Genomic DNA, 26585 nt, shown 5'->3' with positions numbered 1-26585 from the left:
ACATGGTGAGATCCCATCTCTACAAAAAAAAAAAAATGCAAAAATTAGCCAGGCATGGTGGTGCGCACCTGTAGTCCCAGCTACTCGGGACTCAGGTACCTGGGACTCCCGAGTCCCAGGTACTCGGGAAGCTGAGGTGGGAGGATTGCTTGAGGCTGAGAGGCAGAGGTTACAGTGAGCAGAGATCGAGACATTGCACTCCAGTCTGGGCAACAGAGTGAAACCCTGTCTCAAAATAAATAAATAAATAAATAAATAAATAAATAAATAAAAGTATATGGTTCAATAAGTTTGATAAATGTGGGTGGTTGTATGGCTGCACCACAATTCAGATATAGAACATTTTCCTCATCCAAATATTATGCAGAGAGGCCAGGTGCAGTGGCTCATGCCTATAATCCCAGTACTTTGGGAGGTTGGGGATGGAAGGATGGCTGGAGGCCCCAAGTTTGCGACCAGCCTGGTTAATATAGCAAGACATCGTCTCTACAAAAATAATAATAAAGTAAAAAAAAAATTACTTAAAGTATAATAATAATAAATAAATTAAAAAAAAAAAAATTAGCCAGGTGTGCACCGATAGTCTCAGCTATTCAGGAGGCTGAGGCAGGAGGATCACTGGAGCCCAGGAGTCTGAGGCTGCAGTGGGCTATGGTCGCACCACTGCACTCCAGCCTGGGCAACAGAGTGAGACGCCATCTCAAACGAAGGAAGGAACGGAGGAAAGGAGGAAGGGAGGGAAGGAGGGAGGGGGAAAGATATCCATTACCCGAGAACGTTCCCTCAGGCCCTTCCAAGTCAGTCCCCTCCTCCTCCTTGGCCCATGGCAACTGCCGATCTGTTTTCCATCCCTATCATTTTGGCTTTTCCAGAACATCAAGTAAATGGAACCATTCAGGTTGTGGCCTTCTATTAATAGATCTGACTTCACTCACTAAGCATAATGCATCTGAGACCCATCCATGTTATTGCAAGCCTCAAGAGCTCCTTCTTTCCTTTTTTTTTTTTTTTTTATTTTGAGACGGCATCTCGCTCTGTAGCCCAGGCTGGAGTGCAGTGGCGCGATCTCAGCTCACTGCAAGCTCTGCCTCCCAGGTAGAACCTGCGTGAGGCAGGTTCACGCCATTCTCCTGCCTCAGCCTCCTGAGTAGCTGGGACTACAGGTGCCCACCACCACGCCCGGCTAATTTTTTTGTATTTTTAGTAGAGACGGGGTTTCACCGTGTTAGCCAGGATAGTCTCGATCTCCTGACCCCGTGATCTGCCCGCCTTGGCCTCCAAAAGTGCTGGAATTACAGGCGTGAGCCACCTCACCTGGCCCCTGCTTCTGTTTTTTTTTTTTTTGAGCTTTCACCATGTTGACCAGGCTGGTCTTGAACTCCCGGCCTCAAGTGATCCTCCCTCCTCGGGCTCCCAAAGTGCTGGGATTACAGTCATGAGCCATGGCACCCAGCAAAATCTCCTTCTTTTTATTGGTAAGTAGTATTTCCCTGTAGGTCTAGATCACAATTTGACAGACATACGGGTTGTTTCCAGTTTTTAGCAATTTTGAATCAAGTTGCTGTCTGTATTCACATACAGGTCAGTCTGTGGACATATATTTTCATTTCTCTAATTCGAGACCAGCCTTGGTAACACGAGTGAAACTCAGTGTCAAAAAAGAAAAGAAAAAAGAAAAAAACAAACTTTGCTGTTTTAGTACTTTAAGTCTCAACCACTACTCAAGGAATTGAGGTAGGAGTGCCCACTCCTCTAGGGTAACCAACCATCCTGGCTTGTCCAAGACTCTCCTGGTTTTAGCACTGAAGGCCCCACTTCCTGGGAAACCCTTTAGTCCTAGGATCAAACTAGGACAGGTGTGGTCACCCTATTTTTTTTTTTTTTTTTTTTTTTTTTGAGACAGAGTCTCTCTGTCTCCCAGGCTGGAGTGCATAGGCGCGATTTTGACTCACTACAGTCTCCGCCTCCTGGGCTCAAGTGATTCTCCTGCTTCAGCCTCCCAAGTAGCTGGGATTACAGGTGGCACCCCCCATGCCCGGCTAAATTTTTGTGTATTTTTAATAGAGACGGAGTTTCACCAGGTTGGCCAAGTTGGTCTCGAACTCCTGATCTCAGATTATCCATCTGCCTCAGCCTCCCGAAGTGCTGGGATTATAGGCGTGAGCCATATTATTGAATGTCAGGCACTGTGCTAGGCATTGCAGGTCCAAACATCATTTTACCCATGGGCCAGGCCAGTGTCAAGGTAGGTTCGCTTGTACCAATCTTGCACATAAGGAAACAGCCTTAGAGAGGTTAGGTTGCTTGTGCAAACCCAGGGTAGGTGGCACCCAGTCTGCCAGTCTGCAAAGCACTGGTATCTTCCAGCCCGTAGACCTTGCTCCCTCGGTGCCCAGTACTGGGGCTCAGGGAAGGTGGATTAAGGCTCCCAGTGGCGGGACCTAGGTGGGGATTTGCTGCCCTCTGGTGGCAGAAGGGACGTCACTCAGGGTGTGAGACTTCTGGGCATCTGTGAGGTGGCCTTTCATTCCAGGCAGCCGGACCTAAAATCTGACCGCAGCCCTAGGAAGGTGCCACACGAGCAGTTCCCACCAGGGTCTACTGGGGCCCTGTCCCATCCATCTGTGAGTCACATGATCACTCAGGCTGTCACAGGCCCAGGGCTAGACTGCTGGGTTTGAGTCTGTGTGGCCCTGAGCATTGCTTTCTCCTCTGGGCCTCAGTTCCATTTCAGTAAAATCAGGATGATGGCCTGGGCAACATAGCAAGACTCCATCTCTACCAAATAAATAAACAAATAAATAAATAAATAAAAGATTAGGCTGGGCAAGGTGGTTCACGCCTGTAATTCACTTTGGGAAGCCGAGGCAGGTGGATCACCTGAGATCAGGAGTTCGAGGACAGCCTGGCCAACATGGTGAAACCCTGTGTCTACTAAAAATACACAAATTGGTCGGGCATGGTGACGGGTGCCTGTAATCCCAGCTACTCAGGAGGTTGTAGTGAGTCAAATCGCACCATTGCACTCCAGCCTGGGTGACAAGAGAGAAACTGCATCCTAAAAAGAAAAAACAACAGAAAAATTAGCTGAGTGTGGTGGCACCAGTCTGTGGTCTTAGCTACTCAGGAGTCTAAGACTGAAGAATTCCTTGAGGCCAGCCTGGGCAACATAGCAATACCCCATGTCTACAAAAAAATGTGAAAAATTAGCTGGGCATGGTGGTGTGTGCCTGTAGTCCTAGCTTTTCCGGACACTGAGGCGGGAGGATCCCTTGAGCCCAGGAGTTCAAGGCTGCAGTGAGCTCTCCAACCTGGTGACAGAGTGAGACCTCGTCTATCGAGAAATATATATCTGCTGATAAATATGTCCACAATTTAGAACACACTTAGACACTGAAGTTATTACCAGCTCCTTCATACCCACATGCCTTAACTCTCTCTTGCTTTCGTGCATTCCTTCACTTCATTCATTCACTTAACTTCCATCCAGCAGATATCTGCCAAGCACCAGCTCTGTGCCAGACACTGAAGTTGGGGGTGCCAAGGACATCTTTACCAACCGGACAGACACTGCCCCGCACTCCTGGCTCTGTGGCTTTCCTAGGAGCCCATGTCCCTCCAGCAAATGTTTCTTTTATTTTTATTTATTTTTATTTATTTATTTTGAGACAGAGTCTTGCTCTGTTGCCCAGACTGTAGTGCAAAGGCGTGATCTTAGCTCACTGCAACCTCTGCCTCCCGGGTTCAAGCAATTCTCCAGCCTTAGCCTCCCGAGTAGCTGGGATTACAGGTGTGCACCACCACGCCTCGCTAATTTTTGTATTTCTACAAAATACAAAAGTCCATGGCCTCGCATGTTCGTTTAGTAAGTGTCCATTTATTGATTGAGTCTTCATTCACTCTTTCTCTTAATGTCCTTATTCATTCATTCATCCATCCCTTCCTCATCTCACTAACACATCCATTCAGTCTTCATATATGTTTTCATTCCTTTATTCTCCAGGCATCCTGGAAGTACCCACTCTACACCATGCCAGGGTTAGATGCTGGGATTCTGGCCCAGCCCACCACCCTGCCAAGCCCATGGGGACGCAGATGGCGAGGACATAGTGGTAACTACTTCACCAGTTATTGGGATTCAGAGCTGGGGGAGCACCAAGAAGGGAGCAATTCACTTCCTGGAGGTGGGGGGTAGGAGGGGCAATCTGAGAAGGCTTCTTGGAGGAAGTAGCATTTTGGCCAAGTTGAGAAGCCTGTGTGAGAGTTCTCTAAGGAGGAAAAGATGCTTTGTTTTGTAGACAAAAGTCTTTGTTCTGTGGAGTGTTTGGAGAAAAGTGAGATACTGGTTGCTAACGTGTGTGGTGCTGGGTGAGTTTGTGTGCCTGGCCCCACCCAGGTCAAGCCATCCCCAGGTTCCAATGACAGACCTGGGCCACTAAGGATCCTTGATTCCACCCTGAGCTCCTAGAAAACCACCCACTATCGGGCAGCCAGGAACGACCTTTGGAGAACAAACATGTCACCCTCCAGGTACCATCCACTTGTCCACCTGTTCATCCCCCTGGGGACTCAGTGGGAGGGCAACCCTGTCCCTAGGAGCCCATGTCCCTCCAGCAAGTGCTTCTTTTATTTTTATTTATTTATTTATTTTGAGACAGAGTCTTGCTCTGTTGCCCAGGCTGGAGTGCAAAGGTGTGATCTTAGCTCACTGCAACCTCTGCCTCCCGGGTTCAAGCAATTCTCCAGCCTCAGCCTCCTGAGTAGCTGGGATTACAGGTGGGCACCACCTCGCCTTGCTAATTTTTGTATCTCTAGTAGAGACAGGGTTTCACCATGTTGGCCAGGCTGGTCTCAAACTCCTGACCTCAGGTGATCCGCCCACCTCAGCCTCCCAAAAGTGCTGGAAGCCACCGCGCCCGGCTGGAATTCTTTAAGTAAGAGGCATGATTAAATATTACGAGAGCACAGAAGAACGGCTATTTTCTTTGTATGACTAAAGCCTCAGGGTTAGCAGGTATATTGTCAGCGAGGTAATGGTGTAGGGTTTTGTGATCAGTGGTACAAGAGAAGGAAAAAGGGAAAGGATGTGAAGGAAAAGCTCTGTCCAGTTCCTGTTCTGTTTCTCTGGGAGCTGGCCAGACATTCACAGCTGGGTCTTGGTATTCTCTTGTCAAACAAAAGTAATTTCCAGGACACCAACATCACACAAGACCATTCCATGACCACAAAAGCCTGGTGCAGTGGCTCATGCCTGTAATCCCAGCACTTTGGGAGGCTGAGGCAGGTGGATTGCCTGAGGTTAGGAGTTCAAGACCAGCCTGACCAACATGGAGAAACCCCATCTCTACTAAAAATACAAAATTAGCCGGGGTGGTGGTGAATATCTGTAATCCCAGCTACGAGGGAGGCTGAGGCAGGAGAATCGCTTGAACCTGGGAGGCGGAGATTGTGGTGTGTGGAGATCGCGCCATTGCACTCCAGCCTGAGCAAATAGAGCGAAACTCTGTCTCAAAAAAAAAAAAAAAAAAAAAAAAAAAAGAATTTCCAGAGACTGGACTTAAGAGATCCAAATATCAAATGAAGCTTGCAGAGTGTCCCACCTCGGGAAGGAATGCTGAACAATTGATTGACACCCTTGTTGCCACCAGCCAGACTACCAGGTGAGTCATTACTCAAGATAACCATCGCAACCAGATATGCGACCTGCATACCCTCACGTGCTTTGCCCAGCCCAGCCTGCATACCCTACCCCTGATGTCAATTCCCATGCTTTGTCTAATAAAAAAAAAAAAGTCCTGGCCAGGCACGGTGGCTCACACCTGTAATCCCAGCACTTTGGGAGGCCGAGGCGGACGGACCACGAGGTCAGGAGATTGAGACCATCCTGGCCAACATGGTGAAACCCTGTCTCTACTAAAAGACAAAAAATTAGCTGGGCGTGGTGGCGTGCACCTGTAGTCCCAGCTACCCAGGAGGCTCAGGCAGGAGAATTGCTTGAACCTGGGAGGCGGAGGTTGCAGTGAGCCGAGTTCGTGCCACTGCACTCCAGCCTGGTGACAGAGCAAGACTCCATCACATACACACACACACACACACACACACACACACAATTCCCACTGGTTTTTCCACAAATCAGCTGGAGGATCCCTTCACTTCCGCTGCCATCGTCTCCCCTACACTCAAGCACAAGCTCTGAAATAAACGCCTTTTCTGGGAAATCTGCTTGGACCCCTGTTAAGTTTCATTACAAGTGGAGCCAAAGAGACTGTGGTCTGTAACCCCAAATGTATGTGAGCAACAGCTTTTCTCTCTCTCTCTCTTTTTGAGACGGAGTCTTGCTCTGTCGCCCAGGCTGGAGTGCAGTGGCACAATCTCGGTTCACAGCAACCTCCATCTCCCAGTTTCAAGCTATTCTCCTGTCTCAGCCTCCAGAATAGCTGGGATCACAAGCACACACCACCGTACCTGGCTAATTTTTGTATTTTTAATAGAGATGGAGTTTCACCATGTCGGCCATGCTGGTCTTGAACTCCTGACTTCAAGTGATCCGCCCATCTCGGCCTCTCAAAATGTTGGGATTACAGTTTTGAGCCACCATGCTGGGCCTTTTCTCTTTCTCAATGTCAACTAAACAAAAAATCAGGCTTTTAAAAAATTAAGGTTAGTTTTCTTCAATCTTACTGAGGACTGTAACCAGGGAAAGTCTTTCACAGAGTTTGTTAAACTGCTCCAAAACAGAATTTCAGCACACATTTTATATTTATATTTATATACAGCTTATATACAATCATTTATATACAGTTGTTGGTGCTCTGCATGTGCTCAGAAGTTATATCAGTTCGGGCGTGGTGGCTCATGCCTGTAATCCCAGCACTTTGGGAGGCCGAGGTGGGCGGATCACCTGAGATCAGGAGTTCAAGACCAGCCTGGCCAACATGGTGACTCTGTCACTACTAAAAATACAATAATTAGCTGGGCATGGTGGGGGGTGCCTGTAATCCCAGCTACTCGAGAGACTGAAGCAGAAGGATCGCTTGAACCCGGGAGGCGGAGGCTGCAGTGAGCCGAGATTGTACCACTGTGCTCTAGCCTGGGCAACAGAGTGAGACTCTGTCTCAAAAAAAAAAAAAAAAAAAAAAAAAAAGTTTTATCTAATGTGCTCAGAAGTTACAATAGAGCAAAATTTCATCAAGGCTTGTGTGTGAGGGTATATCTAGTTATAGATTATAGAGGCTTGGCTGGGCATGATGACTCACGCCTATAATTTCAGCACTTTGGGAGGCCCAGGCAGGAGGATCACTTGAGCCCAGGAGTTCAAGACCAGCGTGGGCACCACAGCAACACCTTGTCTCTGCAAAAAATAAAAATAAAAAAATTAACTGGGCATGGTGGCATGCACCTATAGTCTCAGCTACTCGGGAGGCTGAGGTGGGAGGAGTGCCTGAACCCGGGAGTTCAAGGCCGCAGTGAGCTATGATTGAGTCCCTGCATTCCAGCCTGGGCAACCAAGCGAGATCCCGTCTCTAAAACAAAAATAAAAAAACAAAAACCAAAAAACAAAAAAAAAGTGATAGAAGCATAATCAGTAATACTGTCAGAGATTATGTACAGGAAGAGGCAAGGGCTAGGATCATTGAACTTGTCTTTTCCAAAAATGCAGTGATTGGCAAGAAAGGTGGAAACTGTTGTACCCAGTCCATTTATTCCCCAAAGAAGAACACCAGAGACTGCAGTCAAAGCCAAGCGGCAAGGATCTTTAATGCAGATTCAAACCTGGACCCCCGACCGAGTGTCGGGCGAGACCGGTTTGTCCCGGCTTCAGTTCCGGGAACCAACTGCACCCTCCCACATTTCCCCCTCTCACAGGAAACTGAGGAGTCCAATCTTGGATTCCTAGGGGGTCATCTCTATCTCTTCTGTAACGTGGGGGTCAAGGGGTAGGGGTTGGTATTGAGTGCGGAGGACCATAAGCTGAATAGTGTCAAACCTTTCTCTGACAAATGTTAATATTTTGTTAACAATACAAGGTCCTATGGTCAATAGGAGTAGGAGGGTTACGAGTGGCCCCATGAAGGGAGCCAGGAGGGAAAGCATGGAGGAGTTCCACCAGCTATTGGCAGCTGAGGCGAACTGTTGTTTCTTCATTTCTAGACTTAGTTTGTGTAGCTGCTGGACCCGGCTTTCTACTAGCCCAGATTCATTTATGTAAAACAACATTCCTCTTTAAGGAACATGCACGTACCTCCTTTTTCTGCAGTGAGTAGATCTAAGGCCCTCCTATTTTGTAGAGTTACCTGAGCTAGAGAAGTGAGCTGTCTCTGGAGGGATGCGAGAGATTCAGCTGACGCTTCCATTGCCACGGAAAACTGCTGGAACAGCTTGCTGCTTTCTACTACTGTATGGCCTAAAGCCCCTCCTGCCAACCCGGCGGCTATGAGGGATGTGGTGAGAGAAATCCCAGCGACAAGGGGGAGAAATACTGCTCGCACATGTCTAGGGGTTTCTTCGGAGGTTATGCCTGTCCAGCCGAGGAATTCGGCAGGGGTTAATAGAGTTAGCCTAGGGACCAGGGTGACGGGGAGACATATCCGTCCACCGTCTAGAGGCTGCACAGATAAGTTTTTAAACAGGGTACCATTGCACCAGAAGAATATGCCAGGTGGAGCATGTAGCGGGGTGCTAGGAAAAATGGCGGTGTGGTTACAAAGGCTAGAGTTGCTAGTTGAATAGCAATAGGGAAACTTTTCTTGGCTGGGGTTACCATACAAGAGGACATTAGAAACAGGTGATAAGTTCTGGGGGCCTACCGTTTGATTACTAGGCGGGCCAGACAGAGGTACGGCAGTTAATGGCGGTCGCCCTAGGGCTGCACACATAAAGCAAGAGGACAGATCACTTAGGCCTGTAAGATTGGCAATAGCTAACCCCTCCCGCATTAGGGCTAACCATGAAAAGGGGCATAGCTCCTGTGACAGTTTTTCTTCCTGTTGGTGGATGTTTCCATGGACTAGGGACTGAACTTGGACTAGGCTACGCCACAGATATAAGTGGCTACTGGGCCAGGTACTGGTTGAAGAATGGTACACCCCTCCATGTTGTGGAGTTGTCCACTGAGAGTCCCAAGGGTCTTTTACTATCCAGGTTAGGTGCCTGCTTTTTGGTAGAAATTCCACCCGGTTTCCGTCCATTGCCTGACTGAATGGGTTTTGCAATAGCTATAGGGGCATCCTGCGCTCATCCACTTCCAATACTTCTGGCAGTTATATTGGGTCTGATCAAACTCAAAACATATGGTGGGCAATGCTGGCTGAGCAATCTGAAACCCTGTAAAGTTTAGTTGAATCGAGGCATTGCATCCTGAGGGGAGGGGCAGTCTGCACTGGCCAGCAGTTTTCCTGCCCGGGGAATTTCTCCCGGATGGGTCTGGTTTTCATAGAGCCAGAACCGCCAGACGAAAGGGTTCACGGCCGCATTTGCAGTGAGCAGGGGTAGCAAGGAGGGTAAGTACAAGGTCACAAAGAGAATTAACATAGTTACAGTGGGCTACGGCGCCGATGTAATGTCAGTTTTAGGGGGTTGTCTTTAGATCGATCTATGGTCCAGGCGCCTGGATCCTCTGGTGCTTCCAAGTCTTGCAGTGCCCTAGAGCTCTGTCCGAGGAGGTCTGCAGTCGGGTCTATCAGCTTGACGTGGGAGTGGTGGATCCACGGCGCGACGCCTTCTACCTTGAGAGCGGTGGGGGTGGTCAGGATCACCTGGAATGGTCCTTTCCACCGTGGCTCTAGGTTCTCCTGTTGGTGTCGCTTGACCAGGACCCAGTCTCCTGGCTGGTATGAATGAGGCACCAGTGAGGGTCTGGACTCGTACAGTTCTCGCAGCCTAGGCCACACTTCCTCCTGAACTTTCTGTAAAGCTTGCAGGGAAAACAAAAGCTCAGAGACACTTTCAGAATCTGGCTTTAGCAAGTTATCTTTTAAACTGGGAACTATAGGCGGGGCATGGCCAAACATAATCTCATACGGGGTAAGTTTTAATCTGTAGGGGGTATTACAGGCCCTGAACAGAGCGTAGGGGAGTAGGATTACCCAATTAGCGCCAGTCTCCATGGTCAATTTAGTTAAGGTCTCTTTCAGAGTCCGATTCATTCTTTTTACCTGTCCTGAACTTTGGGGTCGGTAAGCACAATGCAATTTCCAATCAGCCCCCAGGGTGGAAGCCAAGCCCTGACTTACCTTAGCGACAAAAGCCGGTCCATTGTCAGACCCTATCTGAGCTGGAAAGCCATACCTGGGGAGAATTTCTTCTAACATTTTTTTAGCGACAACTTGTGCAGTTTCTCGTTTAGTTGGGAATGCCTCAGTCCAACCTGAAAAGGTATCTATGAAGACCAGTAAGTACCTGTAGCCATATTTACCAGGCTTGACTTCAGTGAAGTCTACTTCCCAGTAGACTCCAGGCCTGGTTCCCCTCAACCTTGCCCCGACTGCTTGGGACTGACTACGGGCATTGTTGAGCAGACAGACTTTACAGTTTGCAGCTATATTACTGGCCTTCTCAGTCACATGTCTGATTTTAAGCTTGGTGTGTCTGATTAAGTCTAACATTCTTTGGGCCCCTAGGTGCGTGGATCGGTGGATGCGTTCTAATACCTGTTGCCCTAGCTTTTCGGGCAAGATGAGGTTGTCATGTGTGTCCGTCCACCATCCATTTTGAATCTGTTTTAGTGAAAGTTTGTCTATCCACTGTAGGTCTTCTTCTGAGTATTCAGGGTTATAGGGTAGGTCTCTGGGCCCCGGGTCGGGGAGTTGTAGTGCGAGGAGCCGGTTTAAAGCTTTTGCTACGTCTCTGGCAGTGGAATCCGCTAAGTTATTGCCCCTGGCGACTGGGGTGACTGGTTTCTGGTGTCCTGGGCAATGTACGATAGCTAGTTTCTTTGGCTTCCACAGTGCTGCTAGCAGGTCAAGAATCTCTTTCTTGTTTTTAATGTCCTTTCCTTCTGCTGTAAGCAGCCCCCGCTCCCTGTAGATGGCCCCGTGTATGTGTGCAGTTGCAAAAGCATACCGGCTGTCAGTATAAACTGTCAGCTTGTGACCTGCCCCTAAAGTAAGAGCCTGGGTGAGTGCTATGAGTTCGGCTCTTTGGGCTGACGTCCCGGGGGGCAGTGGTTCAGCCCAGATTACCTCGGTCTCTGAGGTTACTGCCGCTCCTGCATATCTTTGTCCGTGGTGAACGAAACTACTTCCATCAGTGAACCAAACAAGGTCCGCGTCTGGCAGAGGGAGGTCCTGCAGATCCTCTCTGACTCCGTGCACCTGGGCTAAGATTTCTGAGCAGTCATGGAGGGGGGCATCTAGGTCTGGGGTTGGTAGCAGGGACGTGGGGTTCAAGGTTGTCGGAGGCAGGAATGCTATCCTAAGGGGATTTAGCAGCAGCTCTTGGTAATGGGTGAGCCGTGCATTGCTGATCCAACGGTCGGGCGGCTGCCTGAGAACCCCTTCAATGGCATGGGGTGTGGTGACCCGTAGCTCTTGCCCCATGACGAGTTTGTCTGCATCCTGCACCATCAGGGCAGTTGCTGCAATAATTCGGAGGCAGGGGGGCCATCCTGCGGCTACTGAGTCTAACTTTTTTGACAGATAAGCGACTGGCCTCCGCCAAGGGCCTAAATGCTGAGTCAATACCGCTTTAGCCACACCCTTACTCTCATCCACGTATAAGTGGAAGGGCTTAGTTATATCAGGGAGCCCCAGCGCGGGGGCTGATAGCAAGGCAGTTTTGATTTGTTGGAAGGCTAGCTCAGCCTCTTCTGTCCAATTGAAAGGCTGCCGCTCCTTTGTAGCTTGGTACAGGGGCTTGGCCAGCTCTGCAAACCCGGGTATCCATAGTCTACAGAACCCTGCCGACCCCAGGAATTCTCTTACTTGTCTTGTAGACCGGGGTCTAGGGATGCGTAGGACTGTCTCTTTCCGGGCACTGGTTAGCCAACGTTGCCCCCCCTTTAGTAAGTACCCCAGATAGGTTACCTCCGACTTGCAGATCTGGGCCTTTTTCGCCGAGGCTCGGTAGCCAAGCTTTCCTAGGGTTTTCAGCAGGCTCTCGGTTCCCCGCACACAGGCTTCCAGGGACTCGGCGGCTATTAAGAGATCATCAACATACTGCAAAAGAGTTATCTCCGAGTGTTGTCGCCTGTACTCACCCAGGTCTTCGTGGAGGGCTTCGTCGAACAGGGTCGGCGAGTTCTTGAATCCTTGAGGCAGCCTAGTCCATGTTAGTTGGCCGTTTATACCCCTTTCAGGGTCCGTCCATTCGAATGCAAAGATTTCCTGACTCTTAGGAGCCAGGGGTAAGCTAAAAAATGCATCTTTGAGATCAAGGACCGTGTACCATTGCTTTTCTGGATTTAAGCTGCTCAAGAGAGTGTATGGGTTAGGTACAGTAGAATGTATGTCCATGGTCCTCTTATTGACTTCTCTTAAATCTTGTACTGGTCTGTAGTCCCTGCTATTAGGTTTTAGGACGGGTAACAAGGGGGTGTTCCATGGTGAGTGGCAGACACGCAGAACTCCCTGGTCTAGGAGCCGACGGATGTGGAGCGTTATTCCTTCCTTTGCCTCTAAGGGCATCTGATACTGCCGGACCCGCACTGGGTCCGCCCCAGGCTTAAGTTCAACCAGTATGGCAGGACGGTGTTTTGCTAGTCCTAGGCCCTCAGTTTCTGCCCAAACCTCCGGGTAACGCTGGAGCCAGGAACAGACTTCTTGGTCGGGGGATACCGGATTCTGATGGAGCCTATATTCATCCTCTAGAGTAACAGTGAGGATGGATATAAGTCTGTCCTGGAAGTCCGTTACTTTGGGGCCTCCCGGCCGAAAGTGGATTTGGGCCCCCATTTTTGTCAATAGATCTCTTCCCAGCAAGGGGCAGGGACTCTCAGGGATGACCAAGAAGGAGTGTGACACCTTGCCTGTCCCTAAATCCACAGTCCTCTGGGTTGTCCAGGGGCACTTCTTTACTCCCATGGCTCCCTGTACCCGTGATGAATTTTCAGATAGTTTTCCATAAGGTTTGGTCAGGACTGAATGCTGTGCCCCGGTATCGACCAAAAATTGGACCGGGGACCCCTCCACTTGCAGAGTTACACTGGGTTCGGGGAGGGGTTCCGAACCCCATCTCCCATGGTCAAAGTCCTGGGTAACTAGTATGGGGGTAGGCTTTTGCAACTTGGAGTTTGGCTGTCTCTTTTTCTTTGGGCAGTCTTTGATCCAGTGACCGTGTTCTTTGCAGTAAGCACACTGATCTTTTTCTAATTTCTGTTTGGGCCCACGTGTCTGTTTTTTCGAGTTATTTCCTGCCTGAGGGAGGGCGGCCACTAGGATTTTAGTCATCTCTTTAGTTGCCTTTATCTGCCTTTCTTCTGGCCCTTCTCGGTTGTTGTACACTCTATTGGCAATGCGGAGGAGGTCCTGGACCTGTTTTCCCTCTAAATCTTCTAGCTTTTGTAGCTTCCTTTTAATATCTGGTGCTGCCTGGTTTACAAAAGACATCACTACTGCTGCCTGGTTCTCGGGTGCCTCTGGGTCCATAGGGGTGAACTGCCTAAAGGCTTCCATTAGTCTCTCTAAATATACGGTGGGGCTTTCTGTCTTCCCCTGCAATACTGAGTACACCTTAGCTAGATTTGTGGGCTTGCGGGCCGCTGCCCGGAGACCTGCCATTAGAGTCTGGTGATAAATGAGCAGCCTTCCCCTACCTTCTGCCGTGTTGTAGTCCCATCGCGGTCTGGTCAGGGGGAAGGCGGCCTTAACAAGATCAGGATTAGCGGTTGGCTGGCCGTCATCACCAGGAACTAATTTTCTGGCCTCGACCTGTATTCTTTCCCGTTCCTCCGTGGTAAACAGAATCCAGAGGAGCTGTTGACAATCATCCCAAGTGGGCTGATGGGTAAACATAACACTGTCCAACAGAGATATTAAATCTTTTGGATTATCCGAGAACCTGGCATTTTGAGATTTCCAATTGTACAAATCACTGGTAGAAAAAGGCCAATACTGGAGTCGGGGAAGCCCAGTATCATCAGGGGGTCCTATCTCTCTAAGGAGTAGTGCTACAGTAGAATCAGGGGGCCGCAAGGTTGTCTCACGTTGGACTCGTCGGCGCGTTTGTCCCGCGGGTCCCCCCAGGCCGCTTTCGTTTTCCATTTCCGGCGGCGCTGCTGCTGCTTCTCGATTTTCTTTTCCATTTCCGGCGGCGCTGCTGCTGCTTCTCGATTTTCTTTTCCATTTCCGGCGGCGCTGCTGCTGCTTCTCGATTTTCGTGTTCCCTTGAGGGGGCAGCCGGCGGGACTTGGTGGCGAGGACTGGGGTGTGGGTAAGGCGGGGGTTCTACGGGAGATGGCGGGGGTTCTAGTGACAAGGGGTCTTGGCTATCGGATAGCACGGGGACCGGTGGTGCAGAAGGAACTTTTGGCTTCCTCGAGTGCTCTGTGGTCCGCGCGACCAATGCCTTACAAGGCTCGGGTGCCAGCACAAAGGGAACTAGCCAAGGCGGGGGATTTTCTACAAGATCCTGCCACACTAAGATGTAAGGAATTTGGTCAGGATGTCCCGAGCGTCCTGGCAGGAAAACTTTTGCCTTTACTGTAGCTATAATAGGGAGACAAAAAGTACCCTCCGGGGGCCACCCTACACCGAAGGTGGGCCATTCTGAGCGGCAGAGGGTCACTAACTTTCCTTTCTTAAGTTCTACACTGAGGTCGTGGCCCCTGGCCTTCACGTCTTTAAAATTATCTACGAGGAGCGAGAGCGGCGTGCTTTGGGCGCCACCCATCCTTGGGGTTTCTGGAACTAAGAGAAACAAAGAGAGTTGAGAAATTGGTCGGAGACAGAAACAAATCCCGCTGTGCTTTTGTCCAGCGGTAAAGTGAAAGTGATTAGCAACCAAATAACACTGAGTAACAGATCGCAAGCGCGTCTCGGGTTGCTAGTCCCCGATCAGAGGCAGATGGGCCAACTGGATACAGAGTGCCCAGATGGGCGCCAGAGGACGTGTCCTACTGGCCCCCCAGGTGGCTGCCCTATAGCGCGTCCGCCAGGACTTTGCCACCCTTAGTACAGTGCCCGCGGGATACAGACAGACAGAGACACAGCCGGCTTACTTACGGAGTAGTGATGATCCATTGACTCGTGGTCTGGTGGGCTTGGGGGAATCCCGGACGAGCCCCCGATGTTGTACCCAGTCCGTTTATTCCCCAAAGAAGACCACCAGAGACTGCAGTCAAAGCCAAGCGGCAAGGATCTTCAATGCAGGTTCGAACCTGGACCCCCGACGGAGTGTCGGGGGAGAGCCCCGAGGAGGGTTGGGAATTGTCTTTTATAGCAAGTACAGAGTCATAAGGGACTTTTGAACAACGCAAGCTTGGGATTGGTTGATATTTGAACAGTGCGAGTTGGCTGTTCTTGATTGGTTCCCGCCATCTCCCGCCATCCCAGCTATTTCAGTTACTCTTCTGACATGTTTATGACCTCTGGCGGGGACTTTCCTAACCGGTTTGTCCCGGCTTCAGTTCCGGCAACCAACTGCACCTCCCACAGAAACCTGTATTCTCTCTCTCCCTCCCCCCAGTTTATTGTTCAGGGAGTTATTGGAGAGGTCTGCGTTCAGTCACTTGTTTGGGCCTTTTGTGAACTCCTGCTTGCAAGCAGAATAAGCAGACATGGTTCCTTAGGTTTTGCTATTTTTTTTTTTTTTTTTTTTTGAGACAGAGTCTCACTCTGTCGCCCAGGCTGGAGTGCAGTGGCCAGGATCTCAGCTCTCACTGCAAGCCCGGCCTCCCGGGTTCACGCTTTCATTCTCCTGCCTCAGCTCCCGAGAAGCACTACAGGCGCCCGCCACCCTCGCCCGGCTAGTTTTTGTATTTTTTAGTAGAGACGTGGGTTTCACTGTGTTAGCCAGGATGGTCTCGATCTCCTGACCTCAGATCCACCCATCCTGGCCTCCCAAAGTGCTGGGATTACAGGCTTGAGCCACCGTGCCCGGCCAGGGTTTCTACTACTTCCTTTGTTCTTGGGCCACTCACTCTAAAGGGTCATCTGGCATTGGCAGAGGTGTATTTACTGGGGGCCAGGTATAGAGTAATTCGAGGGGGACAAAGGAGGCAGGTCCCAGTCTTCAGGGAGCTCAGTGACTTGTTTGAGCTGTCTTATGTAAACAGGAGATTGTCAGAAATGGAGGGGGGACCAGATCCAAGGAAGCGCCCGGACAAAGGCGGGAGGCGAGGAGTGCTGATGGAGAGGAGGTGCCGAGAGCATCAGCAGGGCTGCTCGGTGGCACGAAGACGCCCGCGGGGACAAGAGAGGTCGGCTAGGGCCAAGTTACTTAGGCACGGAGGGCCACCTCCCCTACAGGGACGTGAGGATCTAGCTGCACTGATTTGTTGTTCAGGAACAGGAAATGAAACCCCGCAGCTTTGATTACAATAACCCACGCCGGCCTCAGACTCATGAATATTCAGCAGGCTGCTTCCGGCTCGCAACCCCGCCTCCGTCCCCCTCTGCGGAGACTGCGTATGCGTCGCCGGCGCGCGACTCTGTCGTCATACTTGCGCGCCGCCGCCGCTGCCGCTCGCCGGGGAAACTGGAAGGCTGCCATGGCGAGCTCCGCCGCCTCCTCCGTGCGACCGCCGAGGCCCAAGAAAGAGCCGCAGACGCTCGTCATCCCCAAGAATGCCGCGGAGGAGCAGAAGCTTAAGCTGGAGCGGCTCATGAAGAACCCGGTGAGACGAGGCCTACCCCCTTCCTCTGCAGCGCCTCTGGGTTCCCGCAGGTCCACCTTCTCTACCTCCAAATTCAGAAACTTGGTATCCGACCCTCCCAGAGCAGTCTTTGGGGAGGAGGAGGAGGAGGCTGTCCCGGAGATAAGTGAACTTGCTGTCCTTGTGTAAGAGCCCAGCTTGAGTGAAAGCACGGTGGAGCGGCTTCCCATGCTCTAAGACCCCTTCTAGTTTAACTGTCTGTGAACAAAAAGCATTAGACTGAAAAGGTAGAATTTGTGGGTTAGCAAAAGGGTATTTTCTAAACAACGCTGATCGTTAGAGAGTGGCCGAGACGTTTGGAGCGAGTCACTCCTCTCCCGCCCACACCCCCTCCGGGCCTCGGTCCCCTCAATCATAAAAACAATTGAACGGGAACGTCCTTTATACCTTTAACCAGAAAAGCTTGACTCTTCTCCCCTAGTAGTGTTAAAGTTGGCGATTTCTAGCTGGAAACTATGGCTTAGGTTTCTCAGTTCTGCTCTGGAAAGTGTAACCCTGGGAAGGTGTGGACTGTGTTATACCCAAGAGTACATAGGATGAATAAAGCCACGACAGAGGGAAGAACACAAAATCAGCTCTGTGTCCAAGCAGCAAAGCAATCCTGCTTCATTCGTCAATTAAAATTCTTTGGTCATAAGAAATGTAACTTGGAGTGGGCGCTGTGGCTCCTTGCCTGTAATCTCAGCGTTTTGGGTTGCTAGGCGGGAGAATGGCCTGAGGCCAGGAAGGAGTTCAAGACCAGCCTGGGCAACATAGCGGGTCCCTGTCTCTACAAAAATAAAAAAATTGCCTGGCATGGTGGTGCACGCCTGTGAGTTCTAGCTACTCTGGAGACTGAAGCCGGAGGATCACTTGAGCCCAGGAGTTCAAGGCTGCAGTGACCTATGATTGCACCACTGCCCTCCAGCCTGGGTGACAGAGTGAGACCCTGTCTCTAAAAAGAGAGAGAGAGAGAGAGGTAATTTTGTTAGCAGATTTATACTTAGAAATGCTTTCATGTTTAAATGTTGCAGGACAAAGCAGTTCCAATTCCAGAGAAAATGAGTGAATGGGCACCTCGACCTCCCCCAGAATTTGTCCGAGATGTAATGGGTAATGTCTGTGTATGTGTGTGTAAATATAATGTTTTAAGGTAGCTATAAAAGCCCTGTAGTTAGTATTTGTTAAATCTCTGATGAGGGGAAATGTTTATATGTTCAGTGTTTTGCTTTTACAATGACGGGGATATAGTTGCTTTTATTTGTTCATTTGACATCAGTAAATTTAGCTTAAGGGTTATAGTTGCTTATGGTTTGGTACTATAGAATTTTTTCCTGCACTGTTGCTTTTTTTTTTTTTCTTCTTTTGGAGACAGAGTCTCACTCTGTCACCCAGGCTGGTTTGCAGTGACACCATCTCGGCTCACTGCTACCTCCGCCTCCCAGGTTCAACTGATTCTCCTGCCTCAGCCTCCCGAGTAGCTGGGACTACAGGCCTGTGCCACCATGCCTAGCTATTAGTAGAGACTGGGTTTCACTATGTTGGCCAGGCTGGTCTTGAACTGCTGACCTCAGGTGATCCGCCTGCCTTGGCCTCCCGGAGTGCTAGCATTACAGCTGTGAGCCACTGTGCTCAGCCATCTCCTGTGTTATTCTTAATAATGCATTGTGGGTTTTTTTGTAAATAAAAATAGTTTTATTATTTTGTTGGATCATAAATTAACATATCTAGAGGCATACCATGGAGATAGTGCGGGTTTATTTCCAGGCAACCTAGTTAAAGTGAATGTCGCAATAAAAGGGATCATATAAATTCTTTAGTTTCCTAGTGTACATACAAGTTTTCTTTATACTCTAGTGTACTTTAATGTGCAGTAGCATTATGTCTTTAAAAAGCAACTGGCCGGGCGCGGTGGCTCAAGCCTGTAATCCCAGCACTTTGGGAGGCCGAGATGGGCGGATCACGAGGTCAGGAGATCAAGACCATCCTGGCTAACACGGTGAAACCCCGTCTCTACTAAGAAATACAAAAAATAGCCGGGCGAGGTGGCAGCGCCTGTAGTCCCAGCTACTCGGGAGGCTGAGGCAGGAGAATGGCGTGAACCCGGGAGGCGGAGCTTGCAGTGAGCTGCGATCCGGCCACTGCACTCCAGCCTGGGCGACAGCGCGAGACTCCGTCTAAAAAAAAAAAAAAAAAAAAAAAAAAAGCAACGTAGGCCAGGCGTGGTGGCTTATGCCTGTAATCCCAGCACTTTAGGAGACTGAAGCAGGAGAACTGCTCGAGTTTGAGACCAGCCTGGGCAACATAGGAAGACCTCATCTCTACTAAAAATGTAAAAATTAGCCAGGCATAGTGGTGCACGCCTATGGTCCCAGCTACTTGGGAGGCTGAGGCAGGAGGATCGCTTGAGCCCAGGAGGTCGAGGCTCAAATGAGCTGTGATTGTGTCACTGCACTCCAACTTGGGTGACAGATCAAGACCCTGTCTCAAAAAAAAAAAAAAACTTAAGAAAAAACACTTTTACAAAAATATGATTATTCTACATATACTACTTTGTAAGCACCTTTTTTTCATTTAATGTATCATAGATGTCTGTTCAACTCACTGGAAATCTAGCATGACAAATGTGAAATCATAGAGGAGGTGAGAAAGTCACTTAACCACAGTCTGCCCCTCCTGATACTGAATTTGAGTGGGATTTTTAGTGACTTCACATTCAACATGTTTATAACAAATAATGACATCTACAATATGCCAGGTACTGAGCCAGTTCTTTATACAGTGGGGAGAAAGGAAGGCATGGTCCCTTCCACGACTTCCACTGTTTGTTTCTTTAGTCCCCTTCGATTAAGGGTGACCTGTGTTGGTAGCTGAATTTCATCTAGAACCATGGACTGTCCTGGCTACAGGTTCAAGTGCTGGGGCCGGCAGTGGAGAGTTCCACGTGTACAGACATCTGCGCCGGAGAGAATACCAGCGACAGGACTACATGGATGCCATGGCTGAGAAGGTCAGTGAGCCAGAAGGCTGGTTGAGCCCCCATGTTTGGGCAGTGTGCAGGTACTGCCTTTAGAAGAAAAACATTTGAGGAGGCCAGGCATGGTGGCTCGCGGCTGTAATCCCAGCACTTTGGAAGGCCGAGACAGGGGATCACCTGAGGTCAGGAGTTTGAGACCAACCTGACCAACATGGAGAAGCCCTGTCTCTACTAAAAATACAAAATTAGCCAGGCGCATGCTTGTAATCCCAGCTACTCGGGAGGCTGAGGCAGGAGAATCACTTGAACCCGAGAGGCGAAGGTTGCAGTGAGCCAAGATCGTGCCATTTTCTCTCCAGCCTGGGCAACAAGAGTGAAACTCTGTCTCAAAAAAAAAAAAAGAAAAGAAAAGAAAAAAGCATTTGAGGAAGAATAGATAATGCTGGTTGTGGCTGGTGTGAGGTCTGCCTTCTACGGACAGCACAGCACGCAGAGTCCAGGTAAACCCTCAGTCAGAATCAACATAGCAAGATCCTTACACTAGACGAGGGATGGAGAGTGAGAGTCTTCCTCGTGTATGAAAGGGCACAGCTGAGACCCCTTTTCCCTCTAGGCCATTTGCCATGTGATAGAACAGCAAATGGGATACCCACACCATTTAAGTTGTTACTTCTCTGTGTCATCCTCCCTCTTCTCCCTCTTAGCTGAATGCCTAAATGCAGTTAGCTGTGCATTTGGTGTGAACAGCAGCTTGCTTTCATGACTGTGAAAGTGCATATAACATCTGCCTCTTTGAGCATTTGAGCTTCCTGGCTCTGGAGCTGGCATTTCTTTGTGATAGGTGTCAAATAATAGACTATTTTAAGATTATTATTAATCTATAATAATTATAGGTTATTTGAGAATTGCTTCAGAAACCATATTTTGGGAGAGGGGTCGTTTTTAGACAGGTTGTCACTCTGTCACACATGCTGGAGTGAAAGGGCGCAATCTCAGTTCACTGCAACCTCCGCCTCCTGGGTTCAAGCGATTCTCCTCCCTCAGCCTCCCAAGTAGCTGGGATTACAGGCGTGTGCCACCACGCCTGGCTAATTTTGTATTTTTAGTAGAGATGGGGTCTCACCATGTTGGCCAGGCTGGTCTCGAAATCCTGACCTCAAGTGATCCACCCACTTTGGCCTCCCAGAGTGCTGGGATTACAGGCATGAGCCACCGTGCCTGGCCCCCAAAAGCAGAATTTTTTCTAACTCAATTTTGGCCATTCCAATAAATTCTTTCTTATTTTCTTCTGTATCCTGGCTGTCTCTTTGGTTTAAATTTTCCCTAATGTTTTATTTTGAAAATTTCAAACAGAAAAGTTAAAAGAATTATGCAACACATATATCCACTCCCCCTTGACTTAACAATTCCTGTTGTGCTGGATTCTCTTTATCACACACCTATCGATCTATGCATACCTCTATTGGTATGCATTGTATTATGTCTTCCCAGCAGTCCTGTTTCCAGGCCTCATTTTCCTCATCTATAAAATGGGGAAAATTATAATTCCTCCCTTCCAGAGCTCTACTCATACCTCTATTCCTCCCATCAATTCGTTGGTTTTTTGTTTGTTTGTTTGTTTTGGTGCATTTCAGAGTACGCTGCAAACATCAGGACGTTCCATTCTTGAACATTCAAGCACGCACATTATTAAATAGGGTTTCATATTTGTGTATGCTTTTCTTTTTCCTTTTAAAGTAATATCTGGCCAGGAATGGTGGCTCATGCCTGTAATCCCAGCACTTTGGGAGGCCAAGGAGAGGGGTCACCTGAGGTCAGGAGTTTGAGACCAGCCTGGCCAACATGGTGAAACCTTGTCTCTACTTCAAATACAAAAAATTAGCTGGACATGGTAGTACACACCTATAATCCCAGCTACTTGGGAGGCTGAGGCAAGAGAATCGTGTGAAGCCGGGAGGTGGAGGTTGCAGTGAGCCGAGATCGTGCCATTGTACTCCAGACTAGGGGACAAGAGCGAGACTTGGTCTCAGAAAAAAAAAAAAAAGCATTTATTTGAACCTCTGTAAAGTGCCACAAATATATTCTACGAAATAATAGGCACCCTGGCCATACTGAGGAAAGGGACTTTTTTGGGTGCAAATTCTAAAATTAGTAACGCAACAATCCCTCACCCTTATTAGAAGAAGTCAGATGTACATTTGGAAAATCAAAAGGAACCTGCCAAATAACATTTGATTTTTTTTTTTTTAAGAGACAGCGTCGGCCGGGCGTGGTGGCTCAAGCCTGTAATCCCAGCACTTTGGGAGGCCGAGACGGGCGGATCACGAGGTCAGGAGATCGAGACCATCCTGGCTAACACGGTGAAACCCTGTCTCTACTAAAAAAAAAGTACAAAAAACTAGCCGGGCGAGGTGGTGAGCGCCTGTAGTCCCAGCTACTTGGGAGGCTGAGCCAGGAGAATGGTGTGTAAACCCGCTGGAGCTTGCAGTGAAAGAGAGATCCCGCCACCGACTCCAGCCTGGGTGACAGAGCGAGACTGGCCTCAAAAAAGAGACAGCGTCTCACTCTATTGTCCGGGTTGGACCTCAGCCTCCTCTGTAGCTGAGACTAAAGGCACTTTTCTCCTGGGCATTTCTGGAGGAACTTTGGTCTCCAATTAAAAAACGACAGACCAGACAGGTACCACCCAGGTAGCACTTGACACGCCTACCCAGTTTGGTTTTTTTGGTTTTTTGGTTTTTTTTGAGACTGAGTCTCACTGTCGCCCAGGCTGGAGTGCAGTCACGCGATCTCGGCTTACTACAAGCTCCGCCTTCTGAGTTCACGCCATTCTCCTGCTTCAGCCTCCCAAGTAGCTGGGACTACAGTCACCTGCCACCACACCCAGCTAATTTTTTTGTATTTTTAGTAGAGATGGAATTTCACCGTGTCAGCTAGGATGGTCTCAATCTCCTGACCTCGTGATCTGCCTGCCTTGGCCTCCCAAAGTGCTGGGATTACAGGCGTGAGCCACCACGCCCGGCCATCACACCCAGCTTTGGTTTTTATTAATAGTAAGACAGGAAGGCCGGTGCAGTGGCTCACACCTGTGATCCCAGCACTTCGAGAGGCCAAGGCAGGCAGATCACTTGAGCTCAGGAGTTTGAGACCAGCCTGGCCGACATGGCAAAACTCCATCTCTACTAAAAATACAAAAATCTGCTGAAAATTCTGTCTCAAAAAAAACAAAAACAAAAATTAATCAGGCGCAGTAGTTATGCCTGTAATCCCAACTACTCGGGAGGCGGATGCAGGAGAATCGCTTGAACCTGGGAGATGGCAGTTGCAATGAGCTGAGATTGTGCCACTGCACTTCAGCCTGGGCGACAGAGTCAGACTCTGTCTGAAAAAGAAGAAGAAAAAGTCCTGCTTTGGGCACAGGGTGGTGTCATTGTTGTGCTGGCTGTCGACTGATGCTTGCTTGTCCTGTAGTTTTTTTTGGCCCCTGGGTGTTGGTGGTGGTTCTTGTTCCTGCCATCTTCTGTTGGTAGCAATCTCAATCCTAGTGAGAAGTATTAGACAGTTTTTGTCAAAATTCTACCAGGTCACTGCAATGGGTTTGCCTGTCAAAAATAATGCTCTGTGTATAGAAGCCATCAAGCTGGGTGCGGTGGCTCATGCCTGTAATCCCAGCACTTTGGGAGGCCAAGGTGAGAGGATCACTTGAGCCCAGGAGTTTGAGCCCAGGCAACATGGCAAGACCCCATCTCTGCGAAGAATACAAAGACTAACCAGATGTGGTGGCACCTGCCTGTAGTCCCAGCTACTTGGGAGGCTGAGGCGGGAGGATGGCTTGAGCCTGGACAGTCAAGGCTGCAGTGAGCTGTGATCACACCAGTGTACTCTAGCCTGAGTGACTGAGCAAGACCCTGTCTCAGGAAGAAAGAGGGTAGGGGGGACTGAGGGAGGGAAAGGAAAAGAAACTACTATCAGAAACACTTTTATTTTATTTATTTATTTATTTTTTATTTTTTTTTTTTTTGAGACGGAGTCTCGCGCTGTGTCACCCAGGCTGGAGTGCAGTGGCGCGATCTCGGCTCACTGCAAGCTCCGCCTCCCAGGTTCACGCCATTCTCCTGCCTCAGCCTCCGAGTAGCTGGGACTACAGGCCCCCGCCACCACGCCCGGCTAGTTTTTTGTATTTTTAGTAGAGACGGGGTTTCACCGTGGTAGCCAGGATGGTCTCGATCTCCTGACCTCGTGATCCACCCGCCTCGGCCTCCCAAAGTGCTGGGATTACAGGCTTGAGCCACCGCGCCCGGCCCACTTTTATTTTTATAAACTATTTTAGAGGGAAGGACATAGAGCAGGTTGCTGTCTCAAACACTATAAATTAGTCTGAAGTTTTTATATATTGATTCAAGATTCAGAGAAAATACAAAAAAATGGCCGGGCGCGGTGGCTGAAGCCTGTAATCCCAGCACTTTGGGAGGCCGAGACGGGCGGATCACGAGGTCAGGAGATAGAGACCATCCTGGCTAACATGGTGAAACCCCGTCTCTACTAAAAAAATACAAAAAACTAGGCGGGCGCCTGTAGTCCCAGCTACTCGGGAGGCTGAGGCAGGAGAATGGCGTAAACCTGGGAGGCGGAGCTTGCAGTGAGCTGAGATCTGGCCACTGCACTCCAGCCTGGGCGACAGAGCAAGACTCCGTCTCAAAAAAAAAGAAAAAAAGAAAATACAAAAAAATGTTTCGCAAACCTGGGCCTCCATGTACATGCAAAAGATTCTTGTTTTGAATGGCAAAAGACAGTCTCTGAGATTTTTTTAAAAAGGCAAGAGCATCCTCATTTGTTAGTGACTGACAGATCACCTCCATCAAAGCCCAGTCCCACTCACCCCTGCTTGAGACATTGCCTCTGCCAGGCGCGGCAGTCAGCTGGGGCTCTGTTTCGTTTACTTGCTGGTAAATTCGGCGTCTTCAGCAGCACAGAGTAAGACATTCACAGCTCAGCCTTTTTTTTTTTTTTTTTCCCTGAGACAGAGTCTCGCTCTGTCACCCAGGCTAGAGTGTGATCTTGGCTTACTGCAGCCTCTGCCTCCTGGGCTCAAGCAGTTCTCATGTCTCAGCCTCCCGAGTAGCTGGGATTACAGGCGCCTGCCACCGTGCCTGGCTAATTTTTTGTTTTCAGTAGAGATGGAATTTCACCATGTTGCCCAGGCTGGTCTCGAACTCTGGACCTCAGGTGATCTGCCCGCCTCAGCCTCCCAGTGTGCTGGGATTTCAGGCGTGAGCCACCGCACCCGGCCTTCATAGCTCAGCTTCTAAGCAAACCAAATCTTTTAGAGTTAAGTCATTTGCTTTTTGGTTGTCCAGAAAGTTGGTTAATTAAAGTTGATTTCCTTCCTGAAGGAATATTTTCTGCCCTCAGAGAGAGAGCTTGTTCGATTTGGTTTCTGTGCCACTATGAGCAGATGCATACAGCCCTGGCGGTGCAGACCAGCAGAGGTGTTGAAGGCACCTCTTCGTCCTTTGCCGGCTCCTTATTTTTTGCTCCATTGACCTTTACGGCTGTGACTGGAAGAAACAAGAGATGACACTTTGAATCAGTAGATGTCCTTGTAGTTTACAGGTGCTTTTCTATTTTTTTGAGACAGAGCTCTCCCTCTGTCGCCTAGACTGGTGTGCAGTAGCATGATTTCCGGTCACTGCAACCTCCGCCTCCCAGGTTCAGGTGATTCTCCTGCCTCAGCCTCCCGAGTATCAGCCTCCCAAAGTACTGGGATTACAGGCATGAGCCATTGTGCCCAAACCCTTATTTCATTATTCTTCCTAACAGCTCTGAGAGAGGAATTACAATTTTCCCCATTTTATAGATGAGGAGACAGGCTTGGAGACAGAACTGCTGAGAAGTAATGCAGTCGATACAAATATATGTGTGGGTGCGTGCTTAGCAGCAGGTCATGGCAGCAGATGGCATGTGTTATGCTGCTTTAGAATCAGTCATTTGGTGGCTGGGCACAGTGGCCTGTAAACTCAGCACTTTGGGAGACTGAGGTGGGAGGATCCTTTAAGGCCAGGAGTTTAAAACCACCGTGGACAACACAGCCAGACCTGTCTCCACAAAATAAACATAAAAATTAGCCAGATGTAATGGCATGCACCCATAGTCCCAAGTACTCAGGAAACAGGAGGATCTGTCGAACCCAGGAGTTCAAGGTTGTAGTGAGCTATTGTGCTACTGCACTCCAGCCTAGGCAACAGAGTAAGACCTTGTCTCAAAACCAAAACAAAAAAAACTCAGCCATCTGGTAACTGTGGTTGGGCTTAGGGCTTGAAAATTCCATGGTTCTAACCCTCCCGCCATTCCTTCTAATGAGCTCTGGGCAGTGTCCGAGGTTCCGGCTGAGCAGACGATGAGCGCTGCCCTCAGGGTGTCCTCTGCACTCCCTCCTGTGTCGTCTCCTGTATCATGCTGTGCCTCAATCAACTGAAAGAGTTATTTCGCCATCGGAGAGCTATGTATTGATTACCTGCCTTGCCTCTGGTACAGGCTTTTAAAGTTAAAATGGCCCTGGGGACCCGAGTAGTGCCTCTAGCACCCCCAGTGGTGTGACTTCTAGGACTCTCCTACTTAGCCTGAGCAAAACCTCCCACAGTCTACCCAGACCCGAGCGTGTCTAAATGATGTGGGTTTTGTTGCAGCAAAAATTGGATGCAGAGTTTCAGAAGAGACTGGAAAAGAATAAAATTGCTGCAGAGGAGCAGACTGCAAAGCGCCGGAAGAAGCGGTAAGAGGCATGGCCTAACTGTGATGACACTTAAGGGCCCGGGTGGT

At 49.3% G+C, this 26585-nt stretch overlaps 2 protein-coding genes across 7 annotated transcripts in view; one reads left to right on the top strand and one right to left on the bottom strand.

Moving 5' to 3' along the window:
- Positions 1-7733: 7733 nt before the first annotated feature.
- LOC108584956 lies at positions 7734-15400 on the bottom strand. 5 transcript variants are annotated; one of them, XM_021935713.2, is made up of 3 exons: positions 14310-15400; positions 13751-14227; positions 7734-9913 (listed from the first exon to the last, which is right to left on the bottom strand). In XM_021935713.2, exons 1-3 carry the CDS (start codon positions 14824-14826, stop codon positions 9534-9536), a joined length of 1374 nt encoding a protein of 457 aa, XP_021791405.1. In that variant the 5' UTR covers positions 14827-15400; the 3' UTR covers positions 7734-9533. The 5 variants fall into 5 exon arrangements, with proteins under 5 accessions (XP_021791405.1, XP_021791402.2, XP_021791403.2 ...); XM_021935710.2 differs by having other exon boundaries at positions 7734-14227; positions 14310-14843; positions 15159-15388; XM_021935711.2 differs by having other exon boundaries at positions 7734-14268; positions 14310-15388.
- Positions 15401-16445: 1045 nt separating this feature from the next.
- PRKRIP1 (PRKR interacting protein 1) overlaps positions 16446-26585 on the top strand; it is a 31836-nt gene continuing 21696 nt past the window's right edge. For both annotated transcript variants that reach the window (XM_021935714.2, XM_003895833.4), the window contains exons 1-4: positions 16446-16771; positions 17824-17902; positions 19699-19799; positions 26453-26538. In XM_021935714.2, the coding sequence (XP_021791406.1) occupies positions 16499-16771; positions 17824-17902; positions 19699-19799; positions 26453-26538 (539 nt within the window). In that variant the 5' untranslated portion in view covers positions 16446-16498. The remainder of the gene's footprint in view (positions 16772-17823; positions 17903-19698; positions 19800-26452; positions 26539-26585) is intronic.

This window comes from Papio anubis, chromosome 4 (assembly GCF_008728515.1).
Source record: "Papio anubis isolate 15944 chromosome 4, Panubis1.0, whole genome shotgun sequence".
Taxonomy (NCBI): Eukaryota; Metazoa; Chordata; class Mammalia; order Primates; family Cercopithecidae; genus Papio; species Papio anubis.
This window is presented reverse-complemented; position numbering and strand designations above follow the sequence as displayed.

Coding starts and splice junctions, on each gene's coding strand:
- LOC108584956 (XM_031665506.1), bottom strand. CDS start 14,826: ATGGGTGGCGCCCAAAGCACGCCGCTCTCGCTCCTCGTAGATAATTTT. Junction 14,228..14,309: donor CCCCTCAAGGGAACACGAAA/ATCGAGAAGCAG, acceptor ATGGAAAAGAAA/ATCGAGAAGCAGCAGCAGCG.